General features: G+C 46.9%; 1 protein-coding gene across 1 annotated transcript in view; it reads left to right on the top strand.

The window, feature by feature from the left end:
• cc2d1a (coiled-coil and C2 domain containing 1A) overlaps nucleotides 1-24409 on the top strand; it is a 46601-nt gene that overhangs the window by 4105 nt on the left and 18087 nt on the right. The window contains exons 3-14 of the mRNA XM_062539344.1: nucleotides 2260-2395; nucleotides 4620-4723; nucleotides 5810-6055; nucleotides 6411-6720; nucleotides 7338-7447; nucleotides 8023-8095; nucleotides 8367-8489; nucleotides 8746-8864; nucleotides 9402-9474; nucleotides 17151-17272; nucleotides 17585-17696; nucleotides 20170-20342. Coding sequence (XP_062395328.1) covers nucleotides 2260-2395; nucleotides 4620-4723; nucleotides 5810-6055; nucleotides 6411-6720; nucleotides 7338-7447; nucleotides 8023-8095; nucleotides 8367-8489; nucleotides 8746-8864; nucleotides 9402-9474; nucleotides 17151-17272; nucleotides 17585-17696; nucleotides 20170-20342 — 1701 coding nt within the window. The remainder of the gene's footprint in view (nucleotides 1-2259; nucleotides 2396-4619; nucleotides 4724-5809; nucleotides 6056-6410; nucleotides 6721-7337; nucleotides 7448-8022; nucleotides 8096-8366; nucleotides 8490-8745; nucleotides 8865-9401; nucleotides 9475-17150; nucleotides 17273-17584; nucleotides 17697-20169; nucleotides 20343-24409) is intronic.

The raw sequence follows: 24409 nt of genomic DNA, 5'->3' as shown, positions 1-24409 counted from the left end.
GCAAAGGCGCATTTCTATACGTCATCGGTACACCCCCCATCTCTACCCAGAACTGTGCCGGCTGCGTTCCCACCTAAGCGCACCCGGGTAACATCTAGAAGTAGTACTAGGGGGCTAGTAGGGTGAGTTCCGGGTAAGAAAATACCCGAGTTTTGCGTTCCCACATACAGCCACCCGTTTGATATCCGTTTGACATCCGGATGTCTCGCTCATGTGGGAAAGGGACTTAAGAGACCGGTGGTGTAGACCTCAATACCCAGGACCCAGGACACTGGGACAACGCTAGCCCGCTTAGTATGGCTGCCCAAGGCTCTGTAGAATGAGCTGATTGTCCGAGATGCTTGCACTGTAACCGGGCTGCTATGTAGCTGATGCTATGTACCAGGACAGTGTTCTATGCAAGTTAAAAGAAACAAAACCACATTAACACCATATTAACTGGCCCGCTGTATTATCCTCATAGCTGAAGACATTTTGCAAAATCAATGTATGAGCCACGGCTAATAGTCAGGAAATGACGGTATGTAGGACTGTGGAGTCCTCGGTTCTACCTAATGGGTTCCGTCAGGTCGTTGATCAGGGCCAGTGCCAAGCTAGTGCATTTTGAATGGAGCGTCCACATTTGTTGGCCCCAGCCAGCGTCGCCTGGGCAACTGGCCCAGAGCTCTCCGACCCTCTCGCTGCAGTAGCCGCTCTCTGCCAGTCAGACGCCGCCTCCATCTCCACCCTCTGATTGGCTCACGCACACTGCATGCTCTGTCTCTCTGCCCTCTGATTGGCTCATGCACACACACACACCGTTTGTTCTGTTCTATCTGCCCACTGACTGGTTCGCACACACACAGCACCTGTTCTCTCTCTGCCCCTGATTGGCTCATGGATTCTGCCCGGTCTTCCTTCTTAATTGGCTCAAAGACACTTCTTGCCCTGTCTCTTTCCTCTCATTGGCTCACAGACACAGGTTGTCCTGTGTGAGGATATCTACAATCTGATTGGCTAACAAACACTACCTACTCTGCCTTACTTCCCTCTGATTGGCTGGTATCGGTTGGCTTTCTCTTTAAACATTGGTCCACTTTTAATGCCGACCCCTACCTTAGAAGTATTTGGCATTCTGGGCCGACCACAATCTGGTCTGTTGTTGGGCTGCAGCATTTGGTCAGGTTTTAGGAGAGGTGCCTTTGGGGTCCAGTTGGCACAGCTGAGTTCCTCCCACAGAGAGTGCCTGCTGTGGGTCCTGGAAGTTCTCTCTCTTTGTCTCGCTCTCTGTCCCTTTTTCTCCTTTCTCCTGTCTTTTTTTCTTTCTTTCTCTCCCTTTTTCTGTCTTTCTCTCTCTCCTTCTCTCTGTCTCTCTCTCTTTCTCTTTCTCACTCTCTCTCTCTCTCAACCACTCAATCCAGGTCCATTGAATTCAATTCAGGAGTGGTCTTATTTTGGCATGACACGTAGTTAGACATTTGTATTGCGAAGACCGCTATGTTAGCCTACAGAAAGATTTCCGAAGATGTATTGAACATCAGCAGATCAGCAGATCAGCCGTTTCCAAAAGTCCCTCGTCCTCTCTGCCAGAATGCCCCTGAGTAGAGGCTTCCGGGGGGGTGAGAGGTCACGCTGACCTTCTTTGTGGCATTAGACCAGATCCGTGGACGGGAGCTTAATGAAGCCTGTGTTTGCAGGATGGACACACACACAAACACACACACACACACACACACACAGAGAGCTATACACCAAGAGGCACACACACATACACACACACACAGAGACATACACAGAGAGGCGCACACACACACACACACCCCTCATCGTACAGTAATATTTGAGTGTGTGGTGTCAGTGTGTGTAGGCCAGATAGAGATTTATGAAGCCCTTACTCCTCCATCACACCCAGCAGCAGTTTGGATTTAAATGACATTTAACGGTTTGATGGTTCTTATATAATCTTCTGTCTCTCTCATCCCACCCACCCCACACTTTCTCTCCCCCTTTTTCTCTCTCTACCTCCTCCTCTCTCTCTCTGTCTTACCCCCTCTTTCTCTGTAAACCTGTCTGTCTGCCCCCCTGTCTCCTCTATAAACCTCTCTCTCTACCCCCCCTCTCCCCACTCCCTTCCTCCCTCCCTCTATCCCTCTCTCTCTCTCCCCCTCTCTCTCTCTCCCCCTCTCTCTCTCTCTCCCCCCCTCCCCTTCCTCTCTCTCTCTCTCCTTCTCTCTATCCCCCCTCTCTCTCCCCCCCTCTCTCTCTATCCCCCTCTCTCAGATGGGGCTGCTGCTGGACCTGGACCCTGACGGAGGGCTGGACGGGGGGAATGACGAGGACCTGGAGGCGGAGCTGCTGGCTCTGGTGGGCGGAGGAGGAGGGGGGCGCTCACCCGCCAACAAGCCTGGAGGCAAAGGTGAGGAGCTGGGGGCTCGGTTCTTGCCTCTGATTTGTGGAGGTGGGCTTGAGGGGTAGATAGGCGGAGTAGTAGGCGGAGGAAAATAGTTCCGATAGGCGGAGGAACATGGTTCTAACAGGCGGAGGGAAATAGTTCTGATAGGCAGAGTAATAGATGGAGGAAATTAGTTCTAACAGGCGGAGATAAAAAGTTCTGATAGGCAGAGGAACATGGTTTAACAGGCGGAGGGAAATAGTTCTGATAGGCGGAGGAACATAATTCTAACAGGCGGAGGTAAATAGTTCCGATAGGCGGAGGGAGTTCAGTAGGTGATGGGTCATCAGCCAGATAGACAGATGGGAGAAACTATCTCTTCCTTTGTGTTCAGTATTTCTGTTGTGGCAACATTATGCCCATATGAATGAGAGAGATGAGAGAGGGGTGAGGGGTGAGCTTGAGAGATGACGAGCAGTATACTCACACTCCAACTACAACTCTCACACGGCACACTCCACTCAAACATCTAAGTTACAGCAGACCGATCTGCTGATCTATACACCTCTAAGTGTTACAACCGCTTTGGTGAGATAGTAGACTCGACACCTCAGACAACTCCTAGATGTAATAACACTGTGTGTGTGTGACAGTTTGTGACAGACCCTCAGGGTACATTTGAGAAACTCATGAGTGTCTGTGTGCATTCAGTGGCCTTTCCGGTTCAGTGTAGGGTTATTGTAGTGTAGGGTCATTGTCCACTTGAAGAACTCGTGAGGATGCTCCCTAAAGTGGCGTCTTTGTGGATTTTTTTTTTTTTTTTTCTTGGCTCCTGCTTGGCTTGGGAACCACCACCACAACCATCAGGGCTGAAAGCACACACACACACACACACATATACACATACACATACACATACACATACACATACACATACACATACACATACACATACACATACACATACACATACACACACACACACACACCACCACCACCATGAGGGCTGAGAGCTTTGAGCTGTGGCATGAGCAATGTTCTTACAGTAGAAAAACATTCATACCCCTGATAAATATTGATTCAATGTTGATTTTCTCTTAAACAACATGTTTGTTCTGACTGAAAATTACACTGTCACATGCCAAAAGGGTTTAAGACAATGTGGTAGAGACATGGAATCAAAAAAAGAAGAATTGAAACATCTTTTTAACATGAATGGGGAACCACCGAGACCACGAGAGCTTAGTGCTCTGACCTGTGGCATGAGCTGTTGCTATGTAAATAAAGAAGAACAATCCACAGTGCATAAAGCATACATAGTTTTGTTTGTTTTGTGTTAATGTTTTGATTTGATGGCAAATAGCAGATTCTGTGTAGAAAGAGGAGAAAGGGAGAAAAGAAAGGTGGATCGAGGAGAAAGAGAGAAAGATTGAGAAGAAAGTGAGAAAAGAAAAGTGGATTTAAGAAGAAGGGAGAAAAGAAAAGTGGATTGAGAAGAAAAAGAGAAAAGATTGAGAAGAAAGAGAAAAAAGAAAGGTGGATTGAGGAGAAAGGGATTCAAGATTGAGAAGACAGAGAGAAAGAGAGGTGGATTGAGGAGAAAGAGAGAGAAGAAAGATGGATGTGTAGGGGAGAGAAGAAAGGGAAAGGCAAGATTAGACTGGGAGCTGGATCTGGATCTGGATGGCAATTAAAATGGAGTGTGAAAGGGAAATCACTGTTAACTGGACTGACCTTCAAACAGCACTGACCTCTCTCAAGGTCAGAGTTGCCAAAAAGCAATAAACTGGATCCAAACCTTGGCCCAAGCTACACCCACTGGAAACGTTTTATGGAAATCAACATGTTTTTTTTTTGTTTGCATAATTCTGATGACTGATAAGCAGGGACACACTAGAGAAGAGGCATTAATAATGACAACAGTTACTGTAGTCAATACCTACAACTGACATTGACAGATTGGGCCTCTCTCAACATCCCTCCTCTCCTCGATCCTCGATCCTCGATCCTCGATCCTCGTTCCCACTGATCTATAACTAGCACTGGATAGACTAGCCCATTGTTGCCGCCCCATCATTCTTTATCTAGATCACTGAGGATGGGGACCGAGGAAGGAAGGGAGGATGTACTGTATAAAAGACGAATGAGAGGCACCCATTGACACACAGAAGTATTTAGACACATGTTCCTTTTCCTGACCTCTGTGTGTCCTCTAGCTCCCTTTTCCTGACCTCTGTGTGCCCTCTAGCTCCCTTGCCGATGGAGGACATTGAGCGCATGGCGGCCATGTGCATGAAGGACCTGGACGACAACGACGAGGATGTTGACCTTGAGGGAGACGAAGACCTTCTGGTAAACATTCACCTCATCACACCCACGACATGAACTTTCTCCTGACTCTCCTGATCTCCTGAACCCTGACCTCTGAACTGTATACCCTGAACTGCTGTTATTCTTTTAAATTGCCTAACGTCAACGTATTTGTGTATTCGACGAAAGGGAAACGACAAGAAGAGATTGAAATTGAAACCAATTGTTCAGTTTCCCATTAGAATATTTTGCGAGATATATAGTTGAATATATTATCATATATTAGGTATAGGACAAAGTTATTTCAGTTTCCCTATACTTGTACGGGATAGTTTAGTATATTCTATATCAAGTGTAGGACAATGTTATTTTGCAAGGCTGTGCTTGATCTTGAAACCTTTTGTTGAGTTTGCTTACATGTACAGTGAACGTATACCAATGAAGAAAGTGTAGGAAACTGTTGAAAAGTGTGTGAGGATAGAAGGAAGCAATCTTGCGTAGTTGTGTTTGGCCTGTGTGATTGAGCCTGGTTTGCTTCCTGGGCTGCCTTCTGCCACCTGCTGGCCGTACTCAGCCAATGCGTTCCTGTGTGTAGGAATTTATGGTTATGGTTATGGTTATGGTTATTTAGCAGACGCCTTTGTCCAAAGCTAATTTAATGTGCTTTTTAGAGACTTCTTGAACTTTTATCAGGAATGAGAGGAAATTGTTTTTTAATTTTTTTGTTTGTTTGTTTGCTCTGTTTTGTTTGTTTATTTTTCAAGTTTTCTTTTCTCTCTTAAAAAAATGACTTGGATTCAGGCTGTCTTTAGAGACAAGTCATAAGTACATTACAATCAGTGAATAACTTCCTCATCTTCCTCCTCTTCTCTTCGTCTTCCTCTTCTTTGCTTCTTCTCTTCCCCTTCCTGTTATTTACCTCTTCCTCCTCTTCTCTTTGTCCTTCCCTTCTATTCCTCTTCTCTTCCTCTTTTCTTCTTCTCTGTCTCTTCCTGTTCTTTACCTCGTCCTCCTCCTCTCTTCGTCTCTCTCCTCCTCTCTTCCTCTTCTTTACCTCATCCTCCTCCTCTCTTCGTCTCTCTCCTCCTCTCCTCCTCTCTTCGTCTCTCTCCTCCTCTCTTCCTCCAGGCGGAGCTGAATGAGGTGTTGGAGGAGGACGAGGAAGAGGAGCGTAAGCCGGCGCCGCCGGTGCCCACCACCCGCTCCACGCCGCCCGCCTCCTCGCCCCGCTCCCCCCCCGCGTCGTCTCCGAGTGCCGTGGGTGGGGTCGAAGGTCGTCTGCAGGAGCGCATCCAGATGTACCAGGCGGCCATCGCCAACGCCAAGGCCGCGGGGGAGTCCAGCAAAGCCCGGCGATACGACCGCGGACTCAAGGTGAGGCAGGGAGGAGGAGGGTTTTGGCCAATCAGAACTAGGGGAAACAGAGTGGTAGGGGGTTTTTGACCAATAAGGATTCATGGTGAGGCAGGAAGTGTGGGAAGGGGGAAATTGGGTTTTGGCCAATCAGAACTGGGGGAAACCGTGACCAATAAGGAGTCACAATGAGGCAGTTTCCAGCGGAGAGAAGGAAAGATGTGACACGAAGACTTTAAATTTGCAATGGTCCTCATCAAGGATCAGTGAGTTATTATGATTGCTAAGTTTTCTGGATGTTGTTGTTTACATGGTTGTTTTGTTTGTGGCATGTATTGATGTTTGTTATGAATACGTTTGTGTTTTATGGTCGTAGACGCTGCAGTCGATGTTGACCTCCGTGAAGAAAGGGAAGTCAATCAACGAGGACGAGATGCCGCCTCCTGTTGCCACGGGAGCAAAGCCCGCCCCCGCCCCTGCCGCCGACTCTCCGCCCGAGCCAATCAGCGAGCAGGAGGAGCCTGCCCCGGCGTACACGCCCCCAGCCCCGACCAATCAGAGGCCCCAGCCGGCGGTCCCGCCCAAACCCCAGCTCCAGGTGCCGCAGCAGAGATCCGCCGCCGTTACCCCGGATACGCCCGCCATCTCGCCACTGACGCCCGGTCAGCCGCACGCACAACACTCAGGTACAGACACACACCCATACTCATGTACATGTACACATACACACACATATGCACACACACACATGCTCACATGTACACACAGTACACACACACACACACACATGCTCACATGTACACACACACACCCATACTCATGTACATGTACACATACACACACATATGCACACATGTAGACATACACACACACATGCTCACATGTGCACACACACACACACACACACACATGCACACATGTACACACACACACCCATACTCATGTACATGTACACATACACACACATATGCACACATGTATACATACACACACATATGCACACATGTACACACACACACACACACACATACATACATACATACATACATACACACATGTATACACACACACACACACACACACACACACACACACACACACACACACATATACACACATATACACACATACACACATATACACATATACACACCCCCACACACACAAAACTACGCACAGACACACACCCGCTCTCGTTTCTCAGGTTCAGACATGCAGACACACCCACAAAAGGAGAATAATGAAGTATGAACTATGAAGTAATAAGTGTGTGTGTGTGTGTGGTGTGTGTGTGTGTGTGCAGGGCTGAAGGCGCAGGTTCTGAGCAGACAGAGGGAGTACAAGCTTGCCGCCATCCACGCCAAACAGAGCGGCCACACCGACCTCGCCAAACGCCACTACATGATCGCCAAGGTAACGCGCCCTCGGCCACGCCCCCCTCTCTCTCTCTCTCCCCCTCTCTCTCTTTGTCTCCCTCTCTCTCTCTCTGTCTCTCTCTCTCTCTCTCTCTCTCTCTCTCTCTCTCTCTCTCTCTCTCTCTCTCTCTCTCGCACTTTGAGCTCCATTCTGTGTATTAAAGGTACTATGCAAATAAAGACTGTGTGTGTGTGTGTGTGATGCATTTTTGTGATGGTGTTGGAGTGCTGGAGTGCTGTTCTCTGAGTTTAAAATTGTAATTCATGTGGTGATCCTGGTTGGACACTTACTGTAGTTGCAGCGTTGTTGTTAAAAAGCAGTTTGGATTTGGAAGATGGGCCAGTGTACAGTCTATAAAATGCAATTCATATGTTGGCCACTAGGGGGCCACTAGCAGCCCATCACTGTGACACTGACCTTGGCCTTAGTCCCTGGGTCACAGTGTCTTGCGTGTGTGTGTGTGTGTGTGTGTGACAGTGTGTGTCTGTGCATGGATGTCCACGTGTTTTCCAGCTTTTCATTGTATTCTTTCTCTCTCGCCCTCGTTTCTGTCTTTGTATTCTCTCCATCAGAAACTAGACTCCGTAGTGGAGGCTGTGGACAGAGGGGAGCCAGTGGACGTCGGCTCTCTGCCTCCCCCTCCTGGTCAGTGCTGCTCACTACACTCCCTTCTTTACAATAGACCACAATACACATTACACTACCAAATAGTGACAGGAATTTACATCACAATATCTTAATTGATTTGTCAGTAATTGCATAGTATTATTTTCATAACCTCATCAAACTTAACAGTTGAACCTTTCTTCTGTCTTGATTTCCATCTCTTTCTCCCTTGCTATTACCACACACACACACACACACACACACACACACACACACACACACACACACACACACACACACACACACACAGAGGAGGGTGTGGTGTCTCAGGGTTCTGCTGCCCCAGCTCAGGTGAACTCCAAACCTGCCCCAGCCCCTACACCTGCACCTGCCCCGCCTCCTGCTGTCGCCGTCACCCCTGCAGCCATGGCTGGTGAGTGGGACGTGTTGTGGGAAATGTAGTTTTGTAGTTCCACCCGTGCACACTCAAGCTTTTATATTTCACGTGAGCAAGCTGATTCTGAGTCTTCAAACGTTTAGCATTCCTGTATCATACATCATACATTCCTCTCTGTGTGTGTGTGTGTGTGTGCGTGTGTGCGTGTGTGCGTGTGTGTGTGTGTGTGTGTGTGTGTGCGTGCGTGCGCGTGCGCGTGCGCGTGCGTGTGCGTGTGCGTGTGTGTGTGTAGCTCCCCGCTCTCTGGCGGAGGCGCTGCAGCAGCGTATGCAGAAGTACCAGGAGGCAGCCGAGGGAGCCAAGAGCAAAGGAGACGACCGCAAGGCCCGCATGCACCAGCGCATCGTCAAGGTAACACACACACACACACACACACACACACCTTAATACACCAGCGCATTGTCAAGGTAACACACACACACACACACACACACACACACACACACACACACACACCATAATACACCAGCGCATCATCAAGGTAACACACACACACACCTTAATACACCAGTGCATCGTCAAGGTAACACATACACACACACACGCGCACACACACACACACACATCCCTACCCTAATACACCAGCCCATCATCAAGGTAACACACACACACATACACACGCCTACCCTCATACATTAGCTCATCGTCAAGGTAACACACACACACACACACACACCCGACCCTACCCACATAAACCAGCATATCATCAAGGTAACACATATATACACACACACACACACACACACATACGCTCAAACAAATTGACATGAGAAATGTTACATGTCTCCTGTTTACTCTGTGATTCCCAGTGGTTGGTTATAGTGTGTGTGTGTGTGTGATGTGAATGTGAATGTGTTGATCTGATGTGTCCCTGTCTATCTTCCTCAGCAATACCAGGACGCCATCAGGGCTCAGAAGGCCGGCAGGCAGGTGAACCTGGCCGACCTCCCAGTGCCTCCAGGTAACAACACACCTGTGCCGCATAACCTGTCTGTCTGTCTGTCTGTCTGTCTGTCTGTCTGTCTGTCTGCCTGCCTGCCTGTCTCTCTACCTAACCCATCCTACCTAGCCCAGCTGCTTCGCCTGTCTGTTCATGTGCCTGCTTGTCTCTCTGACTGTTTATCTCTATTGCTTTGTCTGTCTGTCTGTCTATCTTTCTACCTGTACTGCTTTGCTTAACTGTCTATCTGTCTATCTGTCTGACTGTCTGTCTATCTTTCTATCTGTCTATCTGTCTATCTGTCTGACTGTCTGTCTATCTTTCTATCTGTCTATATGTCTATCTGTCTATCTGTCTGACTGTCTGTCTATCTTTCTGTCTGTCTATCTGTATATCTGTCTGACTGTCTATCTGTCTATTTGTCTATCTGTCTGACTGTCTATCTGTCTATCTGTCTATCTGTCTGACTGACTGACTGACTGACTGACGACCTCAACTCTGTGTGTCTGACTACCTGCACTGTTTCCTTTGTCAACAGACTAATGTCTGTACACTTGCACTCTACACATCTCAGTCCTCAATACTATCTCCCTCACTTCCGGTGGCGCGAGAGTTGAGATGACAGCATAATATCTGAGCTCCGGTATCAGCTTAACTTTTCGCACTCAATATTATATAATTCATTTATTTTGTCACAAATAAAGTTGTTAGAATGAGTGCGGACAAACTCAAGAAAGTAAGGACGGCTACGAGAGGGCGAGAACCTGATGTAAAGACAGGAGATGGAGAGAAGCAAGATGAAGCACGAGGCGAAAATGAAAGCATGGCCGCAATTCGGGAAACAGTGAGCGAAGTCCTAGCTAAAGGAATGGAAACCCTCAAAGCCGAGCTTAAAAGCGATTTTCAGGAATTTAGTAAGTGCTTTAGGGAAGATATTAAAAAACAAATGGACGAATTCACTTCAGAAATACACAGAAAGCTCCAAGATGTGTCAGGCCAGATTGAAGAGGTAGCCGGGCGGGTTGGAGAGATAGAACACAACATGGCAGATTCAGAGCGGTGGGACATTGGAGTCAAGGGTGCTCTCACCCAGTTGCTAACAAACCAGCGAGCATTGCAGGATAAAGTGACGGAGATGGAGGGCCACTCAAGACGGAATAATATCAGAATATATGGAATTCCAGAGGAGGCAGAGGGCACTTCTGCAACGTTGTTTGTAGAGAACATGATTAAGACGCAGCTGGGTGAGGACATTGACCCGAACTGGAGCAGTGACCTGGGGATTGAGCGAGCACACCGCGCCCTAGCAGCGAAACCATCCGCAGATGCTCCACCACGCTCAATGGTGGTTCGTTTTCTCCAGTTCACTATCAAAGAAAGAATTCTCTACGCTGCTTGGAAGAAGAAAGGGCTTAACCACAATAACCAGCGAGTTTATTTCGACCATGACTATGCCGAGGCCGTCCAAAAAAAGAGGAAGGAATATGTCCCTATTAAGAAAGCCCTGAAGGAACATGGAATTCGCTTCCAGACTCCACTGACCAGAATGCGTGTTCATCTCAAAACGGGTACGGTCACATACTATAACGCGACACAAGCAGCGGAGGATTTGAGAGGACGTGGATTCGATGTGGGCGAGATCACTTGTGAGAGAAAGGCGGCGGCTTTCACAGAGGAAACTCTGGCCAAATTACTGCCGTGGGAGGTGATTCAGGAGACCCGACCCAGAAGGGAGAAGTTCCAGCAACAGGTGAGAGAGAGACTGCAGGAATACAGTAGGAAGGATACGGACACCCCCGAAGAGGAGAATTGATGCCCAACTAGCCCTCCTTATTTTTGTGATTATACTGGAATTGCTGATACCAACGCATCGTCAACAGACTGCCACAAAACTTTTTTGTTTTAGCGCTAGCTTACCGAGGGACCCCACCTAGTGGCTGCCCCTCCCCCTTTCTAAAGGTGATATGTCGCCTTTTCTGTTGGAAGCTCCGTTCTATGACTTGTACTATAGTTCACATAGCTCCCCCCTTTTCTTTTTCCTTTTGTTTTTTTTCTTGTTTGAGGTCTTGGAATGTACAATCACGGGATATCAACGGTATGGTTAATGCATTATCAATATTATAATATACTGTCATGGAATGTGAATGGCCTTAACAATCCTATAAAACGCAGTAAGATGATAGCCAAGGTTAAAAGGGATAGGATAAATATAGTGTTCTGGCAGGAAACTCACATGTCTGGAGATGAACATGAAAAATTTAAAAAGATGGGTTTTAGAAATGCTTTCTTTTCATCCTACAAAAATGGCAGGAAAAGGGGGGTTGGAATACTCATTTCAAACTCAACTCCATTTGAATTTATATCTGAAATAAGGGATAAAGAAGGCAGGTTTGTTTTGGTTAAGGGCAAAATAGACCAGAGAGAGGTGACTCTATTTAACATCTATGCCCCCCCAGGGAGTGAGATACCTTTTTTTAAAAAGGTTTTTGATCTGATTGCATCAGAGACATATGTAACTCTTATTTGTGCTGGTGATTTCAACGTGCTCCTTAATCCCTATCTAGACACAACCAATAAAAACAGGAAAAGGAACCATACTGAAAAATTGATTAATAAGGCCTTAAGAGAACTGGGACTAAATGATGTGTGGAGAGCAGTGCATGGCTCAGCACCTGGGTATACCTTCTACTCAGGTAGACATGCAACTCACTCAAGACTAGACTATGTCTTTATGTATAACAAGGATCTGCATAGACTCAAAGATTGTAAAATAGGCCAGAGGGTCCTCTCTGACCATGCAGGAGTCCATATAACTATGCATTTTGAAGGCAGTAGGCGCAAAACACTCTGGAGATTAAACTCTGGAATGTTAAATGATACTACTTTTGTGTCAGAAATGGAAAGAGAATTAGGTATATACCTTCAAGAAAATGATAATGGGACCGTAAACCCTAGCATACTATGGGATGCGTCTAAGGCTGTCTTGAGAGGTAAGATTATAGCCAGGACAGCTTTATCAAAGAAGATAAAAGGACAACAACTGTTAGATCTAGAAGAAAAATTAAAAGACCTTGAACAAACTCACATAACCAATAAAGACCCAGTCATTATGCAACAAATAAGGATTATTAAGCAGGATATAGATAAAATACTTAGTGAGGAGGTGGAGAAAAAAAATAGATTTTTGAAACAAAGGTATTTTGAGGCTGGACCTAAAGCAGCAAAACTACTAGCTTGGAAACTCAGAAAGCAGCAAGCAGAAAATACAATTCATAAAATAAAAGACCCTGTCACAAACAAGACTGTTAAAAATCTAGAAGACATACAAAAAGCCTTTGAGAAATACTACACATCCTTATACTCCAAAAGAGACCAGGCAGACATACAGACAATAACTGAATTTCTAGATTCATTAGACCTTCCTAATATTGGCACACAAATAAACGAAAAACTCAGTCTACATATAACAAAGGAAGAGATAAGCAAAGCTATTTCAAGTCTGAACAATAATAAATCACCTGGCATAGACGGATTTCCCCCAGAATGGTACAAAACCATGAAGGAACATTTGGTACCTCTACTGGAAATCTGCTTTAATTATGTATTAGAGGAGGGATCTCCTCCGCCATCTTGGAGAGAGGCGTTCATATCAGTTATCCCCAAGGAAGGGAAGGACAGGATGGATTGCAAAGGGTATAGACCAATCAGTGTACTAAACGCAGACTATAAGCTTTATGCTACAATCTTGACAAAGAGAATGGAAACCGCAATGCATAACTTAATAGGACCAAACAGGATTCATCAGGGATAGACAAACACAAGATAACATCAGGAGATCTCTCCATATTATTGAAAACATTAACAAAGGCTAACATTAACAATCCAGGGCTATCATCTTGAGTCTGGATGCGGAAAAAGCGTTTGATTCAGTTGGATGGGAGTTCCTTTATGCAGTAATGCAAAGATTTGGCTTTGGGAATACATTTATAAGTGGTATTCAGGCGCTTTATTCCTCTCCAATAGCAAGGATCAAGGTTAACGGCAGCCTTTCAGATCCCATTAGCTTGGAGCGGGGATGTAGACAGGGCTGCCCTGCCAGCCCCAGTCTCTTCAACTTGTTTATTGAGCCTCTGGCCCAAGCAATAAGACAGGAGGCGAAACTAAAAGGTATTTTCATTGGAGGAGAGGAATATAAAGTAAGCATGTACGCCGATGATGTACTCGTCACATTGACTGACCCAGCCACTGGCCTCCCGGTTTTAATGGATATGCTGGAAACATATGGAAAATATTCAGGATATGTCCTTAATGTTAATAAAACCCAGGTTATGACATTTAATTTCACCCCTACACAGGAATTTACCACCAAATATAAGTTCAATTGGTACTCCACCCAAATCAAATACTTAGGAATAAATTTGACTAAAGACCTGTCTCAGTTATTCAAATCTAATTACAATTGTGTAAACAAAAAAATATATGATGACCTAGATAGATGGAGCCTGCTCCCCCTTGATTTTGGCGATAGAATTAGATCAGTCAAGATGAACATCATGCCTAGATTACTGTATCTTTTTTTGTCACTTCCTATAGATATTCCCCCAAAACAATTCAGAGAATGGAATAGACATATTTCACTATTCATATGGAATAAAAAGAGGCCTAGAGTAAAATTTTCCACACTTCAGCTATCAAAGGAAAAGGGGGGCTTGGCTCTCCCATCCTTAAAGGATTACTATACATCAGCTCAGCTAAGGCCACTTATATGCCTGTGTAACCCATCTTATGAAGCCAAATGGAAAGATATAGAGACATCTTTGACAGATGCTCCGATACAATCATTAATAGGCTGTGTTGACAATGATAAGGAAAAATCACAGACAGAGAGCCAATGGGTGAACTTATCATTGAAGATATGGGCTGACGTAGTTAAACGCTCTCAGCTTCGGCGAGAGGTAAAATTACTCAGGTGGCCTGCGTACGACCCTGACTACAAGCCGTCATTGTATGATCTCAGATATAGACAATGGGTTTATCTTGGCATTACATCTCTATGCACAATAGTTAAAAACAGGGCACTTCATAGCTTTGAACATCTATGTCAGGTTTATGGGCTGAGTAAAGGGGATTTCTACAGGTACTTACAAATCTCTGATTATTTTGGTAAAGAGGTTAAGGATCCTAACCAGAGGGAATTGTCAACTGTGGTCCAGATATTTGTTGATGCCTATAACAGCAGGAACTGTAAAGGACTGATAAGCAGACTGTACCATGGCATCACATCACTTAAAAAGGACTCCACTGAGTATGTGAAGCAACGCTGGGAAAAAGAACTGGACATTGAAATAACAGAGGACATGTGGATGAACGCTTGGAAAATACAGTCCTCTACTACGAACTCATTTGGTTGGAGAGACTTTTGTTGGAAAAATGTGATTCGCTTTTTTATCACTCCTAAACAAAAAGGTAAACAAACAGACACTCAGTTGGGGTGCTGGAGGGAATGTGGAGAAAACATGGTAGACCATGCCCATGTATTTTGGCAGTGTCCCTCAATCCAGACCTTTTGGAAGGAGGTGTCAGAAGTCATTGTTAAGGTTTTGGGCTTTAGTGTGGATGTAACATTCATTTATCTTTACCTGTGCCATTTCCCTGAGGGATTGTCCAGAGACGATGAGTATCTTTTAAAAATTCTGTTGGCAGCTGGGAAAAAGGCTATCACAAAATATTGGCTTCAGAAAGACGCTCCTACTGTGAGTACCTTTGTTGGTATTGTGAAACATTTACACCTCCTTGAGCAGATGACATATTCTATACGGCTCCAAAAAGAGATTGGAGAGAAGAGATGGGGGAAATGGACCATTTACATACATGACCTAGATTTGTCATTGTAATCTAATTGATCATACCTTTCTGATTATAACCGGTACACATTATCTCTATGACCTCATGCTGTTTTTGTTTTTTGTTTTGTTTTATTTTCTGTTTTTCCCTCTGTAGCATTTTCTTTCCTTGTTTAACCCCTTACTGTTTCTGTGAGAAAAAAAACTATACTAGCACTGTACTGTCCATGGATTGCTGGTAGAGGCTCACATGCCATCTGTAATCTTCTTGTAACTTGACAGGATTGTTCTGTGGGTCAGTATACAGTGCTGTGTTCATAAATAAAAAGTTTAAAAAAAAAAAAAAAAATACTATCTCCCTCCATGCATGCTGTCTGTCTGTCTGTCTGACTGACGGTCTGACTCTATTCTGTCTGTCTGTGTGTCTGTGTGTCTGACTGACAGTCTGACTCTATTCTGTCTGTCTGTGTGTCTGTGTGTCTGACTCTATTCTGTCTGCCTGCACATTGGCACTCAGCAAATCGATCAGGAGATCTTGTCTTATCTTCTTTCTGGGCTACAGCTGTCAGATCATCATCACTGTTTTATCGGTCACTCGTACGTTGTGGGGAAATAAAGGCTCAGTGAAGGAGCGAGCACAATAAATAACCCAGATGAGATTAGACTGCAACTGCTCTCACTTCATTCAAATTTCCCACCTTGATGCAACTCTTTCTTTCCTCTCTCTTTCCCCTCTCTTTCTCTTTCTCTTTCTATTTCTATTTCTATTTCTCTTTCTCTTTCTCTTTCTCTTTCTCTTTCTCTTTCTCTTTCTCTTTCTCTTTCTCTTTCTCTTTCTCTTTCTGTTTCTCTTTCTCTTTCTCTTTCTCTTTCTCTTTCTCTTTCTCTGTCTCTGTCTCTGTCTCTGTCTCTGTCTCTGTCTCTGTCTCTGTCTCTGTCTCTGTCTCTGTCTCTGTCTCTTCCTCTTCCTCTTCCTCTTCCTCTTCCTCTCCCTCTCTCTCTCTCTCTCTCTCTCTCTCTCTCTCTCTCTCTCTCTCTCTCTCTCTCTCTCTCTCTCTCTCTCTCTCTCTCTCTCTCTCTCTCTCTCTCTCTCTCTCTCTCTCTCTCTCTCTCTCTCTCTCTCCCTCCCCCTCTCTCTCTCTCTCTGGTTGTCTCTCACTTCATTCAAGTTCTGCCTCTCTGCCTGTCATTGGCCGGGCTTCCCAGATTCGTTAAGAAGCTCTTCAGTGCTAAAAACTTCTTAGGAACGCTCTAAGGACGTTCTAAGAACGCTCCTAAGAAGTTCTTAGCACTTTAAGAGCTTCTTCACGAATCTGGGAAACGCGGCCAATGACTGCTAGCTGTTGGCTGCTTTATGTGTCTCTGTCTGTCTGTCTCTCCATCTCATTTCGCCGTCTGTTTCAGTTTCACAGGCTGGAGGGCCCATCTTTGATTGTTTGTTTGTTTGGCCGATCTGTCTCTGAACTGCTCAGTCAGCATGTTCTGGTCTGTGTGTTGTTCATCATCTGTCTTTGTGTCGCTACAGTCTGGCGGCTTGTCTCATTTGCCCGTCGCATTGTTCAGAGATTAATGATGTTTATTTATTGATTATTGATTACTGTCTCTCTCTCCTGACAAATTTCCCTCCTTGATGCATCTCTTTCTCTCTCTTTCTTCTTTCTCTCTGTTTCTCTCTCTTTCTCTCTCTCTTCTCTCTTTCTTTCTCTCTCTTTCTCCCCATCTCTCTCTCTCTCTCTTTCTCTCCATCTCTCTCTCTCTCTCTCTCTCTCTCTCTCTCTCTCTCTCTCTCTCTCTCTCCTCTCTCTATCCCTCTCTCTTCCTCTCTCTCTCTCTCTCTCTCTCTCTCTCTCTCAGGTTGTCCTCCTCTGCAGGGGTCAGAGACGGAACAGAACTTCATGGGTGTCCTGGAGACGGCTATGAAACTGGCCAATCAGGACGCAGAGGCAGACGATGGTGATGATGATGAAGTGGCAAAGGTATGTTTCAGGTCCAGACACGGAAAAAATATATGTACATAAACATTATACACCCACTGAAGTTGAAAATGCTTTTACACATACCGGTACCTGGTTTAAACGTTAGCTGAAATGAAAATCTGTTATAGATCCTTAACATCACCCCATAATGGTCTAATAATAATAATAATGATAATAATATGTTATTGAATATGCTATGGTGTGTGTGTGTGTTTGAGTTTGACTCTGCACTTGTTTGACTCTGTACTGTGTGTGTGTGTGTGTGTGTGTGTGTGTGCGTGTGCGTGTGCGCGCGTGTGTGTGTTCGTGTAGCCCGCTGTGCGTCCTGCTGTTCAGAAGGGCCGGGCTCCTGCTCCCCCGTCGGGCAGCTCACCTGGTGGGACGCCCTCCGCCTCCTCACCTGCCCCTAAACTCGCCGGCAAAGGTATGTTTTCCGCCATTTCCCCGATCACACAACTAATCGATCAACGAGAAAAGAATCAACAGATTCATCTATGAAAATAGCTGTGTCACTGTTCTGGGTCTGTTCCAGGTAGTGACCAGGTAGACCTGTTAGTTGCTTATCTCTGTGCTGTTTCAGTCTGAGGACTTTTCCTAGTTAAAGAATGACACAAATGTTGCACTGAACATTTCTCTCTCTTGTCTGTTGTTTCAGTCTGAGTTCTTTGCTAGTTAAAGAATGACACAAATGTTGCAGTGATTCAGAGAAATGTTCAGCCAAGTATTCTTCTGTATTTGTCATGCTAGGTTTTGGCGAACGTTTGCTAACATTCACTAACAGTCTGAGGAGGTAGTGCTCCGCGAACATCAAACTCACATCCAGTTCCACTGTATGAACGCAACAATACAATTACTGTTAGAATTGGAATGTTAACACCAAATCGTTCAAATTGAACCGTTCAAACATGTTTCAACACGAACGTTCGCCACTTGTTTGCCAAATTTGAACGCGCCTCTCTGATGTTGACCGCTTCTCTCAGCTCTCCTGTTGAGGGTGCCCGCATTGTTGAGTCATATCCTTCTGGAACGCTTCCCATCTGGAACTCTTTTCTCTACTGACAAAACCCATCAAAGTTCGGTCAAGTGCTTTTGGCTCCGAAGCTTCTCTGGAGCCAGTCCATCACCTTGCGGTCCTCCTCACATAATAGTCTTATGACCAGCAGGAAGGCCAGGAAGAGCTCCATATCTCCCCCATGAGTGAGCTGTCTGTCAGCTTAGAGAACACCCCTGGGGTGCCGATGATTGAGGTGCAAGGTCCTCTATCGGCCAGGAGCATTGGGTTCTGTTTGCCTTGTCGGAACTTATTTTTTGATAATGGCCGGCAGACGTTATTACCCCCTTACTTATTGTTCTGCATACGCTTAAAAATGCCGTCAGCAGTGACCACTTTGTCACATTCTGCAAATACCCTCCCGCAATCCACAAACGATACTGTACTACACTGTAAAATAACATTGAATTCGGGTACTGATTTCGGGTAAGAAACAGTCATGTAGTTTAGAGATTCCAGTTGTTTCCCGTTGCAGCTGATTTGGGGATTGTGTTACCCAACATTTGAACACAACATTCAATTGAACTGAACATTGTTCAATTAACATTTGATTTTAATTGAACACCTTTGAACATGACCCATCACACCTCAATCTGTCTTTATGTCTATCAGTGTATGTGTATGTTTCTCACACGTGTCTGTATGTTCTCTATAAAAATATAAAAATGATCTTACATGAACGTACATTATTCTGATTATTTATCTTAATATAAAAATTATCTTTATTACATGAACGTACATTATTCTGATTATTTATATCAATATATCTTTATTACATGGGCAACAGGCGTATATTATTCTGATTTAGCCAGTCCGAGAATGACCCGTCGCAGGCTTTTCCATATGTGTGAGCGAACGCGCTGTCTGACGTAAGTCCTTTGCCAGTGCTGTGCACTGTAGCTCCGGTCCCTCTCCTCCCTCATCTGCCTCTTGAGCGCCGCCAGCATCTCATTGCGATGGTTCTCCTCTCTGCCCTGATGGTTCTCCTCTCTGCCCTGATGGTTCTCCTCTCTGCCCTGATGGTTCTCCTCTCTGCCCTCCTTCACTGTGGCATCCATCTTGTCCAGCGGCGCAGGGCTTCGACTCGTGTGCCGTGCCGTGCTGTTCCTTTCCTTCAGCTGTTTCTCTTCTGCCACTTTTGAAGTGTTACAGTTCTGCACAAAGGATAACAGAGGAACTGTTAGTGTGCTGGAGGCTTAAATGCTGGGACCTTTTTTTTCTTCTGTCAAACAAAGACTTTTGAAGTAATGTAGAAATAGGAATTCCTCTTTTCGTCAATTTTCTTTGAAAATCCATTATGGGATAAGGCGGAGTACTCGACTCGTACTGTATGCCCCGTTGTTCCTTCTCTTCTGGCACTTTAAAGTTTTTGCGGTTCTGCATAAACGATAACCGAGTTACTGTTAGTGTGCTGGAGGCTAAACTGTAGGGACCTACAATGCCACATCGTGCAATACCTGGCGTATTACAGACACCATTCTCAACCATGTCAGTGTGGCATGCTCAATGGTGTTTCTTGCCCCCAACGGCACCTTCCAGACAGCAGAGCCTAGAAGGCGCTACCTTTACTCTATTCCTAACCCTAACCCCCTCAACCCTCATCCTACCCCTAAACTGAGGGGAGTAGTGCCTTGAAGGCAGCGCTGCCTGGAAGGCACCATTGAGGGCAAATAATACCAAAGACCAGTGTGGCATCAGAATGAGTTCGAAGCTGTGATTTGAAGGGAAAAGAGCTACGCTGAACTTGAAACACCACCTGTGCTTGTATACAGTATATTGCGATCGTGTTAAAATGTCCGCGACCTCATTTCTGATCTTTTTGTGACCTCACTTCCTGCCCCCGCAGCCCAGCAGCAGCTGGAGTTCCTGTTGGCGCGGCGGCAGCAGTTTGTGAAGGCGGCGCTGCGCTCCAAGCAGATGAAGGACATGCAGGGCGCCGCCCAGCACCTCAAGCACGCCAAGGGCCTCGACCCCATGATCGCCGCCGCCAAGGGAGGCCTGCCCGTCGACATCACCAAGGTGTGTGTGTGTGTGTGTGTGTGTGTGTGTGTGTGTGTGTGTGTGTGTGTGTGGGCCTCGACCCCATGATCGCCGCCGCCAAGGGAGGCCTGCCCGTCGACATCACCAAGGTGTGTGTGTGTGTGTGTGTGTGTGTGTGTGTGTGTGTGTGTGTGTGTGTGTGTGTGTGTGGGCCTCGACCCCATGATCGCCGCCGCCAAGGGGGGCCTGCCCGTAGACATCACCAAGGTGTGTGTGTGTGTGTGTGTGTGTGTGTGTGTGTGTGTGTGTGTGTGTGTGTGTGTGTGTGTGTGTGTGTGTGTGTGTGTGTGTGTGGGCCTCGACCCCATGATCGCCGCCGCCAAGGGGGGCCTGCCCGTAGACATCACCAAGGTGTGTGTGTGTGTGTGTGTGTGTGTGTGTGTGTGTGTGTGTGTGTGTGTGTGTGGGCCTCGACCCCATGATCGCCGCCGCCAAGGGAGGCCTGCCCGTCGACATCACCAAGGTGTGTGTGTGTGTGTGTGTGTGTGTGTGTGTGTGTGTGTGGGCCTCGACCCCATGATCGCCGCCGCCAAGGGGGGCCTGCCCGTAGACATCACCAAGGTGTGTGTGTGTGTGTGTGTGTGTGTGTGTGTGTGTGTGTGTGTGTGTGTGTGTGTGTGTGTGTGTGTGTGTGTGTGTGTGTGTGTGTGTGGGCCTCGACCCCATGATCGCCGCCGCCAAGGGGGGCCTGCCCGTAGACATCACCAAGGTGTGTGTGTGTGTGTGTGTGTGTGTGTGTGTGTGTGTGTGTGTGTGTGTGTGTGTGGGCCTCGACCCCATGATCGCCGCCGCCAAGGGGGGCCTGCCCGTAGACATCACCAAGGTGTGTGTGTGTGTGTGTGTGTGTGTGTGTGTGTGTGTGTGTGTGTGTGTGTGTGTGTGTGAGGGCCTCGACCCCATGATCGCCGCCGCCAAGGGAGGCCTGCCCGTAGACATCACCAAGGTGTGTGTGTGTGTGTGTGTGTGTGTGTGTGTGTGTGTGTGTGTGTGTGTGTGTGTGTGTGTGTGTGTGTGGGCCTCGACCCCATGATCGCCGCCGCCAAGGGGGGCCTGCCCGTAGACATCACCAAGGTGTGTGTGTGTGTGTGTGTGTGTGTGTGTGTGTGTGTGTGTGTGTGTGTGTGTGGGCCTCGACCCCATGATCGCCGCCGCCAAGGGGGGCCTGCCCGTAGACATCACCAAGGTGTGTGTGTGTGTGTGTGTGTGTGGTGTGTGTGTGTGTGTGTGTGGGCCTCGACCCCATGATCGCCGCCGCCAAGGGGGGCCTGCCCGTAGACATCACCAAGGTGTGTGTGTGTGTGTGTGTGGGCCTCGACCCCATGATCGCCGCCGCCAAGGGGGGCCTGCCCGTAGACATCACCAAGGTGTGTGTGTGTGTGTGTGTGTGTGTGTGTGTGTGTGTGTGTGTGTGTGTGTGTGTGTGTGTGTGTGTGTGTGTGTGTGTGTGTGTGTGTGTGTGTGTGGGCCTCGACCCCATGATCGCCGCCGCCAAGGGAGGCCTGCCCGTAGACATCACCAAGGTGTGTGTGTGTGTGTGTGTGGGCCTCGACCCCATGATCGCCGCCGCCAAGGGGGGCCTGCCCGTAGACATCACCAAGGTGTGTGTGTGTGTGTGTGTGGGCCTCGACCCCATGATCGCCGCCGCCAAGGGGGGCCTGCCCGTAGACATCACCAAGGTGTGTGTGTGTGTGTGTGTGTGTGTGTGTGGGCCTCGACCCCATGATCGCCGCCGCCAAGGGGGGCCTGCCCGTAGACATCACCAAGGTGTGTGTGTGTGTGTGTGTGGGCCTCGACCCCATGATCGCCGCCGCCAAGGGGGGCCTGCCCGTCGACATCACCAAGGTGTGTGTGTGTGTGTGTGTGGGCCTCGACCCCATGATCGCCGCCGCCAAGGGGGGCCTGCCCGTAGACATCACCAAGGTGTGTGTGTGTGTGTGTGTGTGTGTGTGGGCCTCGACCCCATGATCGCCGCCGCCAAGGGGGGCCTGCCCGTAGACATCACCAAGGTGTGTGTGTGTGTGTGTGTGGGCCTCGACCCCATGATCGCCGCCGCCAAGGGGGGCCTGCCCGTAGACATCACCAAGGTGTGTGTGTGTGTGTGTGTGTGTGTGTGTGGGCGGGCCTCGACCCCATGATCGCCGCCGCCAAGGGGGGCCTGCCCGTAGACATCACCAAGGTGTGTGTGTGTGTGTGTGTGTGGGCCTCGACCCCATGATCGCCGCCGCCAAGGGGGGCCTGCCCGTAGACATCACCAAGGTGTGTGTGTGTGTGTGTGTGCGTGTGCGTGTGCGTGTGTGTGTGTGGGCCTCGACCCCATGATCGCCGCCGCCAAGGGGGGCCTGCCCGTAGACATCACCAAGGTGTGTGTGTGTGTGTGTGTGTGTGTGTGTGTGTGTGTGTGTGTGTGTGTGTGTGTGTGTGTGTGTGTGTGTGTGTGTGTGTGTGTGTGTGTGTGTGTGTGTGTGTGTGTGTGTGTGTGTGTGGGCCTCGACCCCATGATCGCCGCCGCCAAGGGGGGCCTGCCCGTAGACATCACCAAGGTGTGTGTGTGTGTGTGTGTGTGTGTGTGTGTGTGTGTGTGTGTGTGTGTGTGTGTGTGTGTGGGCCTCGACCCCATGATCGCCGCCGCCAAGGGAGGCCTGCCCGTAGTGTTGTTTTTGGCGGCCTGTTTTGGTTTTAGTTTTAGTCTAGTCTTTGTGTCAAGCTGTCATTTTAGTTTTTATCAGTTTTAGTCACGTTCATACTCTTTTAGTCTAGTCAAGTTTTAGTCGACTAAAAGTATGAGCATTTTAGTCTTATTTTCGTCTAGTTTTAGTTGACGAAAACTAATGACTTTTAGTCTTGTTTTAGTCAATGAAAATTGGATTTTAGCATCTTTTTATTAATGCAATTCTATTTTAAGGGGTTGTTCCTCCATAGACTGGGTAAGACTGTTTTTAGTGGCAGGCACTATAGCACCAGCGAACTCTGAAACTATAGGACTGGATGAAATGTGCAGATAACGGTCTCCACTGATAAATATCACACTGGCTAACCTGGAAATGAGGTCCTATGTCCAAAATTCTGAACTACCCCTTTAATAAGAAATGATACATTTTGGTTAATTTTCATGGATTAAAAAATTACAAATATTACAGGTTACATAGGCACTGAACATTGACAGTGGAATCAGGTATGTTACACAGAGTTTGGTCTCCCCCTGTCACCATGAAAGGACTATTTGGAATATTCTGTAGACCTGCTGTTCCTTTTCTGAGAACAATTTAACTTAAGATCAAGTTGTCCTTAGGTTATTGAATGCTGTAAATGTGGATGCTATTTCACCATTAACTAGGTAGCCTATGCGTGGTTACACACAATTGTCATCTTAATGCAGAATTTTGTAGCCTATAAAACGCATTTCACGTTCATCACTCAGTTTTGGTAGGCTACAGGCCTATGCCTTGAGTGGTCGCTGCCCCTTTAAATGCGTGGGACTTTAAATTACGTTTTAACTCCATGCTGATTTTGTTGATGAACAGCACCGTCTTTGATTCAGTTTTTCTACCGTTTCAATAAACGACACACGCGCACTTGTGTGGTTGGTAAGGAATTGTTTTCAATAGTTTTCTTGCAATTCCCACACAACATTAGATAGCCTACTAAGCCAAGGCATTAAAAATGTGTCTATGATTAGAACTTCGTTGCTGATCGGTGGAATAATGTTATTATTGTAGGCTAGGCCTATATGACAGCGCCAGCATCAGCTGGACAGAAGCTTAGGCTACACACTAATCAAATCTGCAGTTGCCTGTTAACATTTTCATCTGAATTAGATCTACATGCGGATGTGAGATAAGTAGCCTAGTGCAAAGTTGAACTGAGAGAGTTGCCAATCTAACGGACTGAACGTAGCCTATATTTCTTAGCTTATATTAGCGATAACGATAGGCTATACATCTACCGCTCCTTTGCTACATGATCAAATATGATCAGATGAGTGACAGAAGCACCGGATATGACCAACAGGCCTACGCGAGAAACGCTGGTCCTCTGGTATGATAATC

This window comes from Sardina pilchardus, chromosome 1 (assembly GCF_963854185.1).
Source record: "Sardina pilchardus chromosome 1, fSarPil1.1, whole genome shotgun sequence".
In the NCBI taxonomy this organism is placed as follows: domain Eukaryota; kingdom Metazoa; phylum Chordata; class Actinopteri; order Clupeiformes; family Clupeidae; genus Sardina; species Sardina pilchardus.
This window is presented reverse-complemented; position numbering and strand designations above follow the sequence as displayed.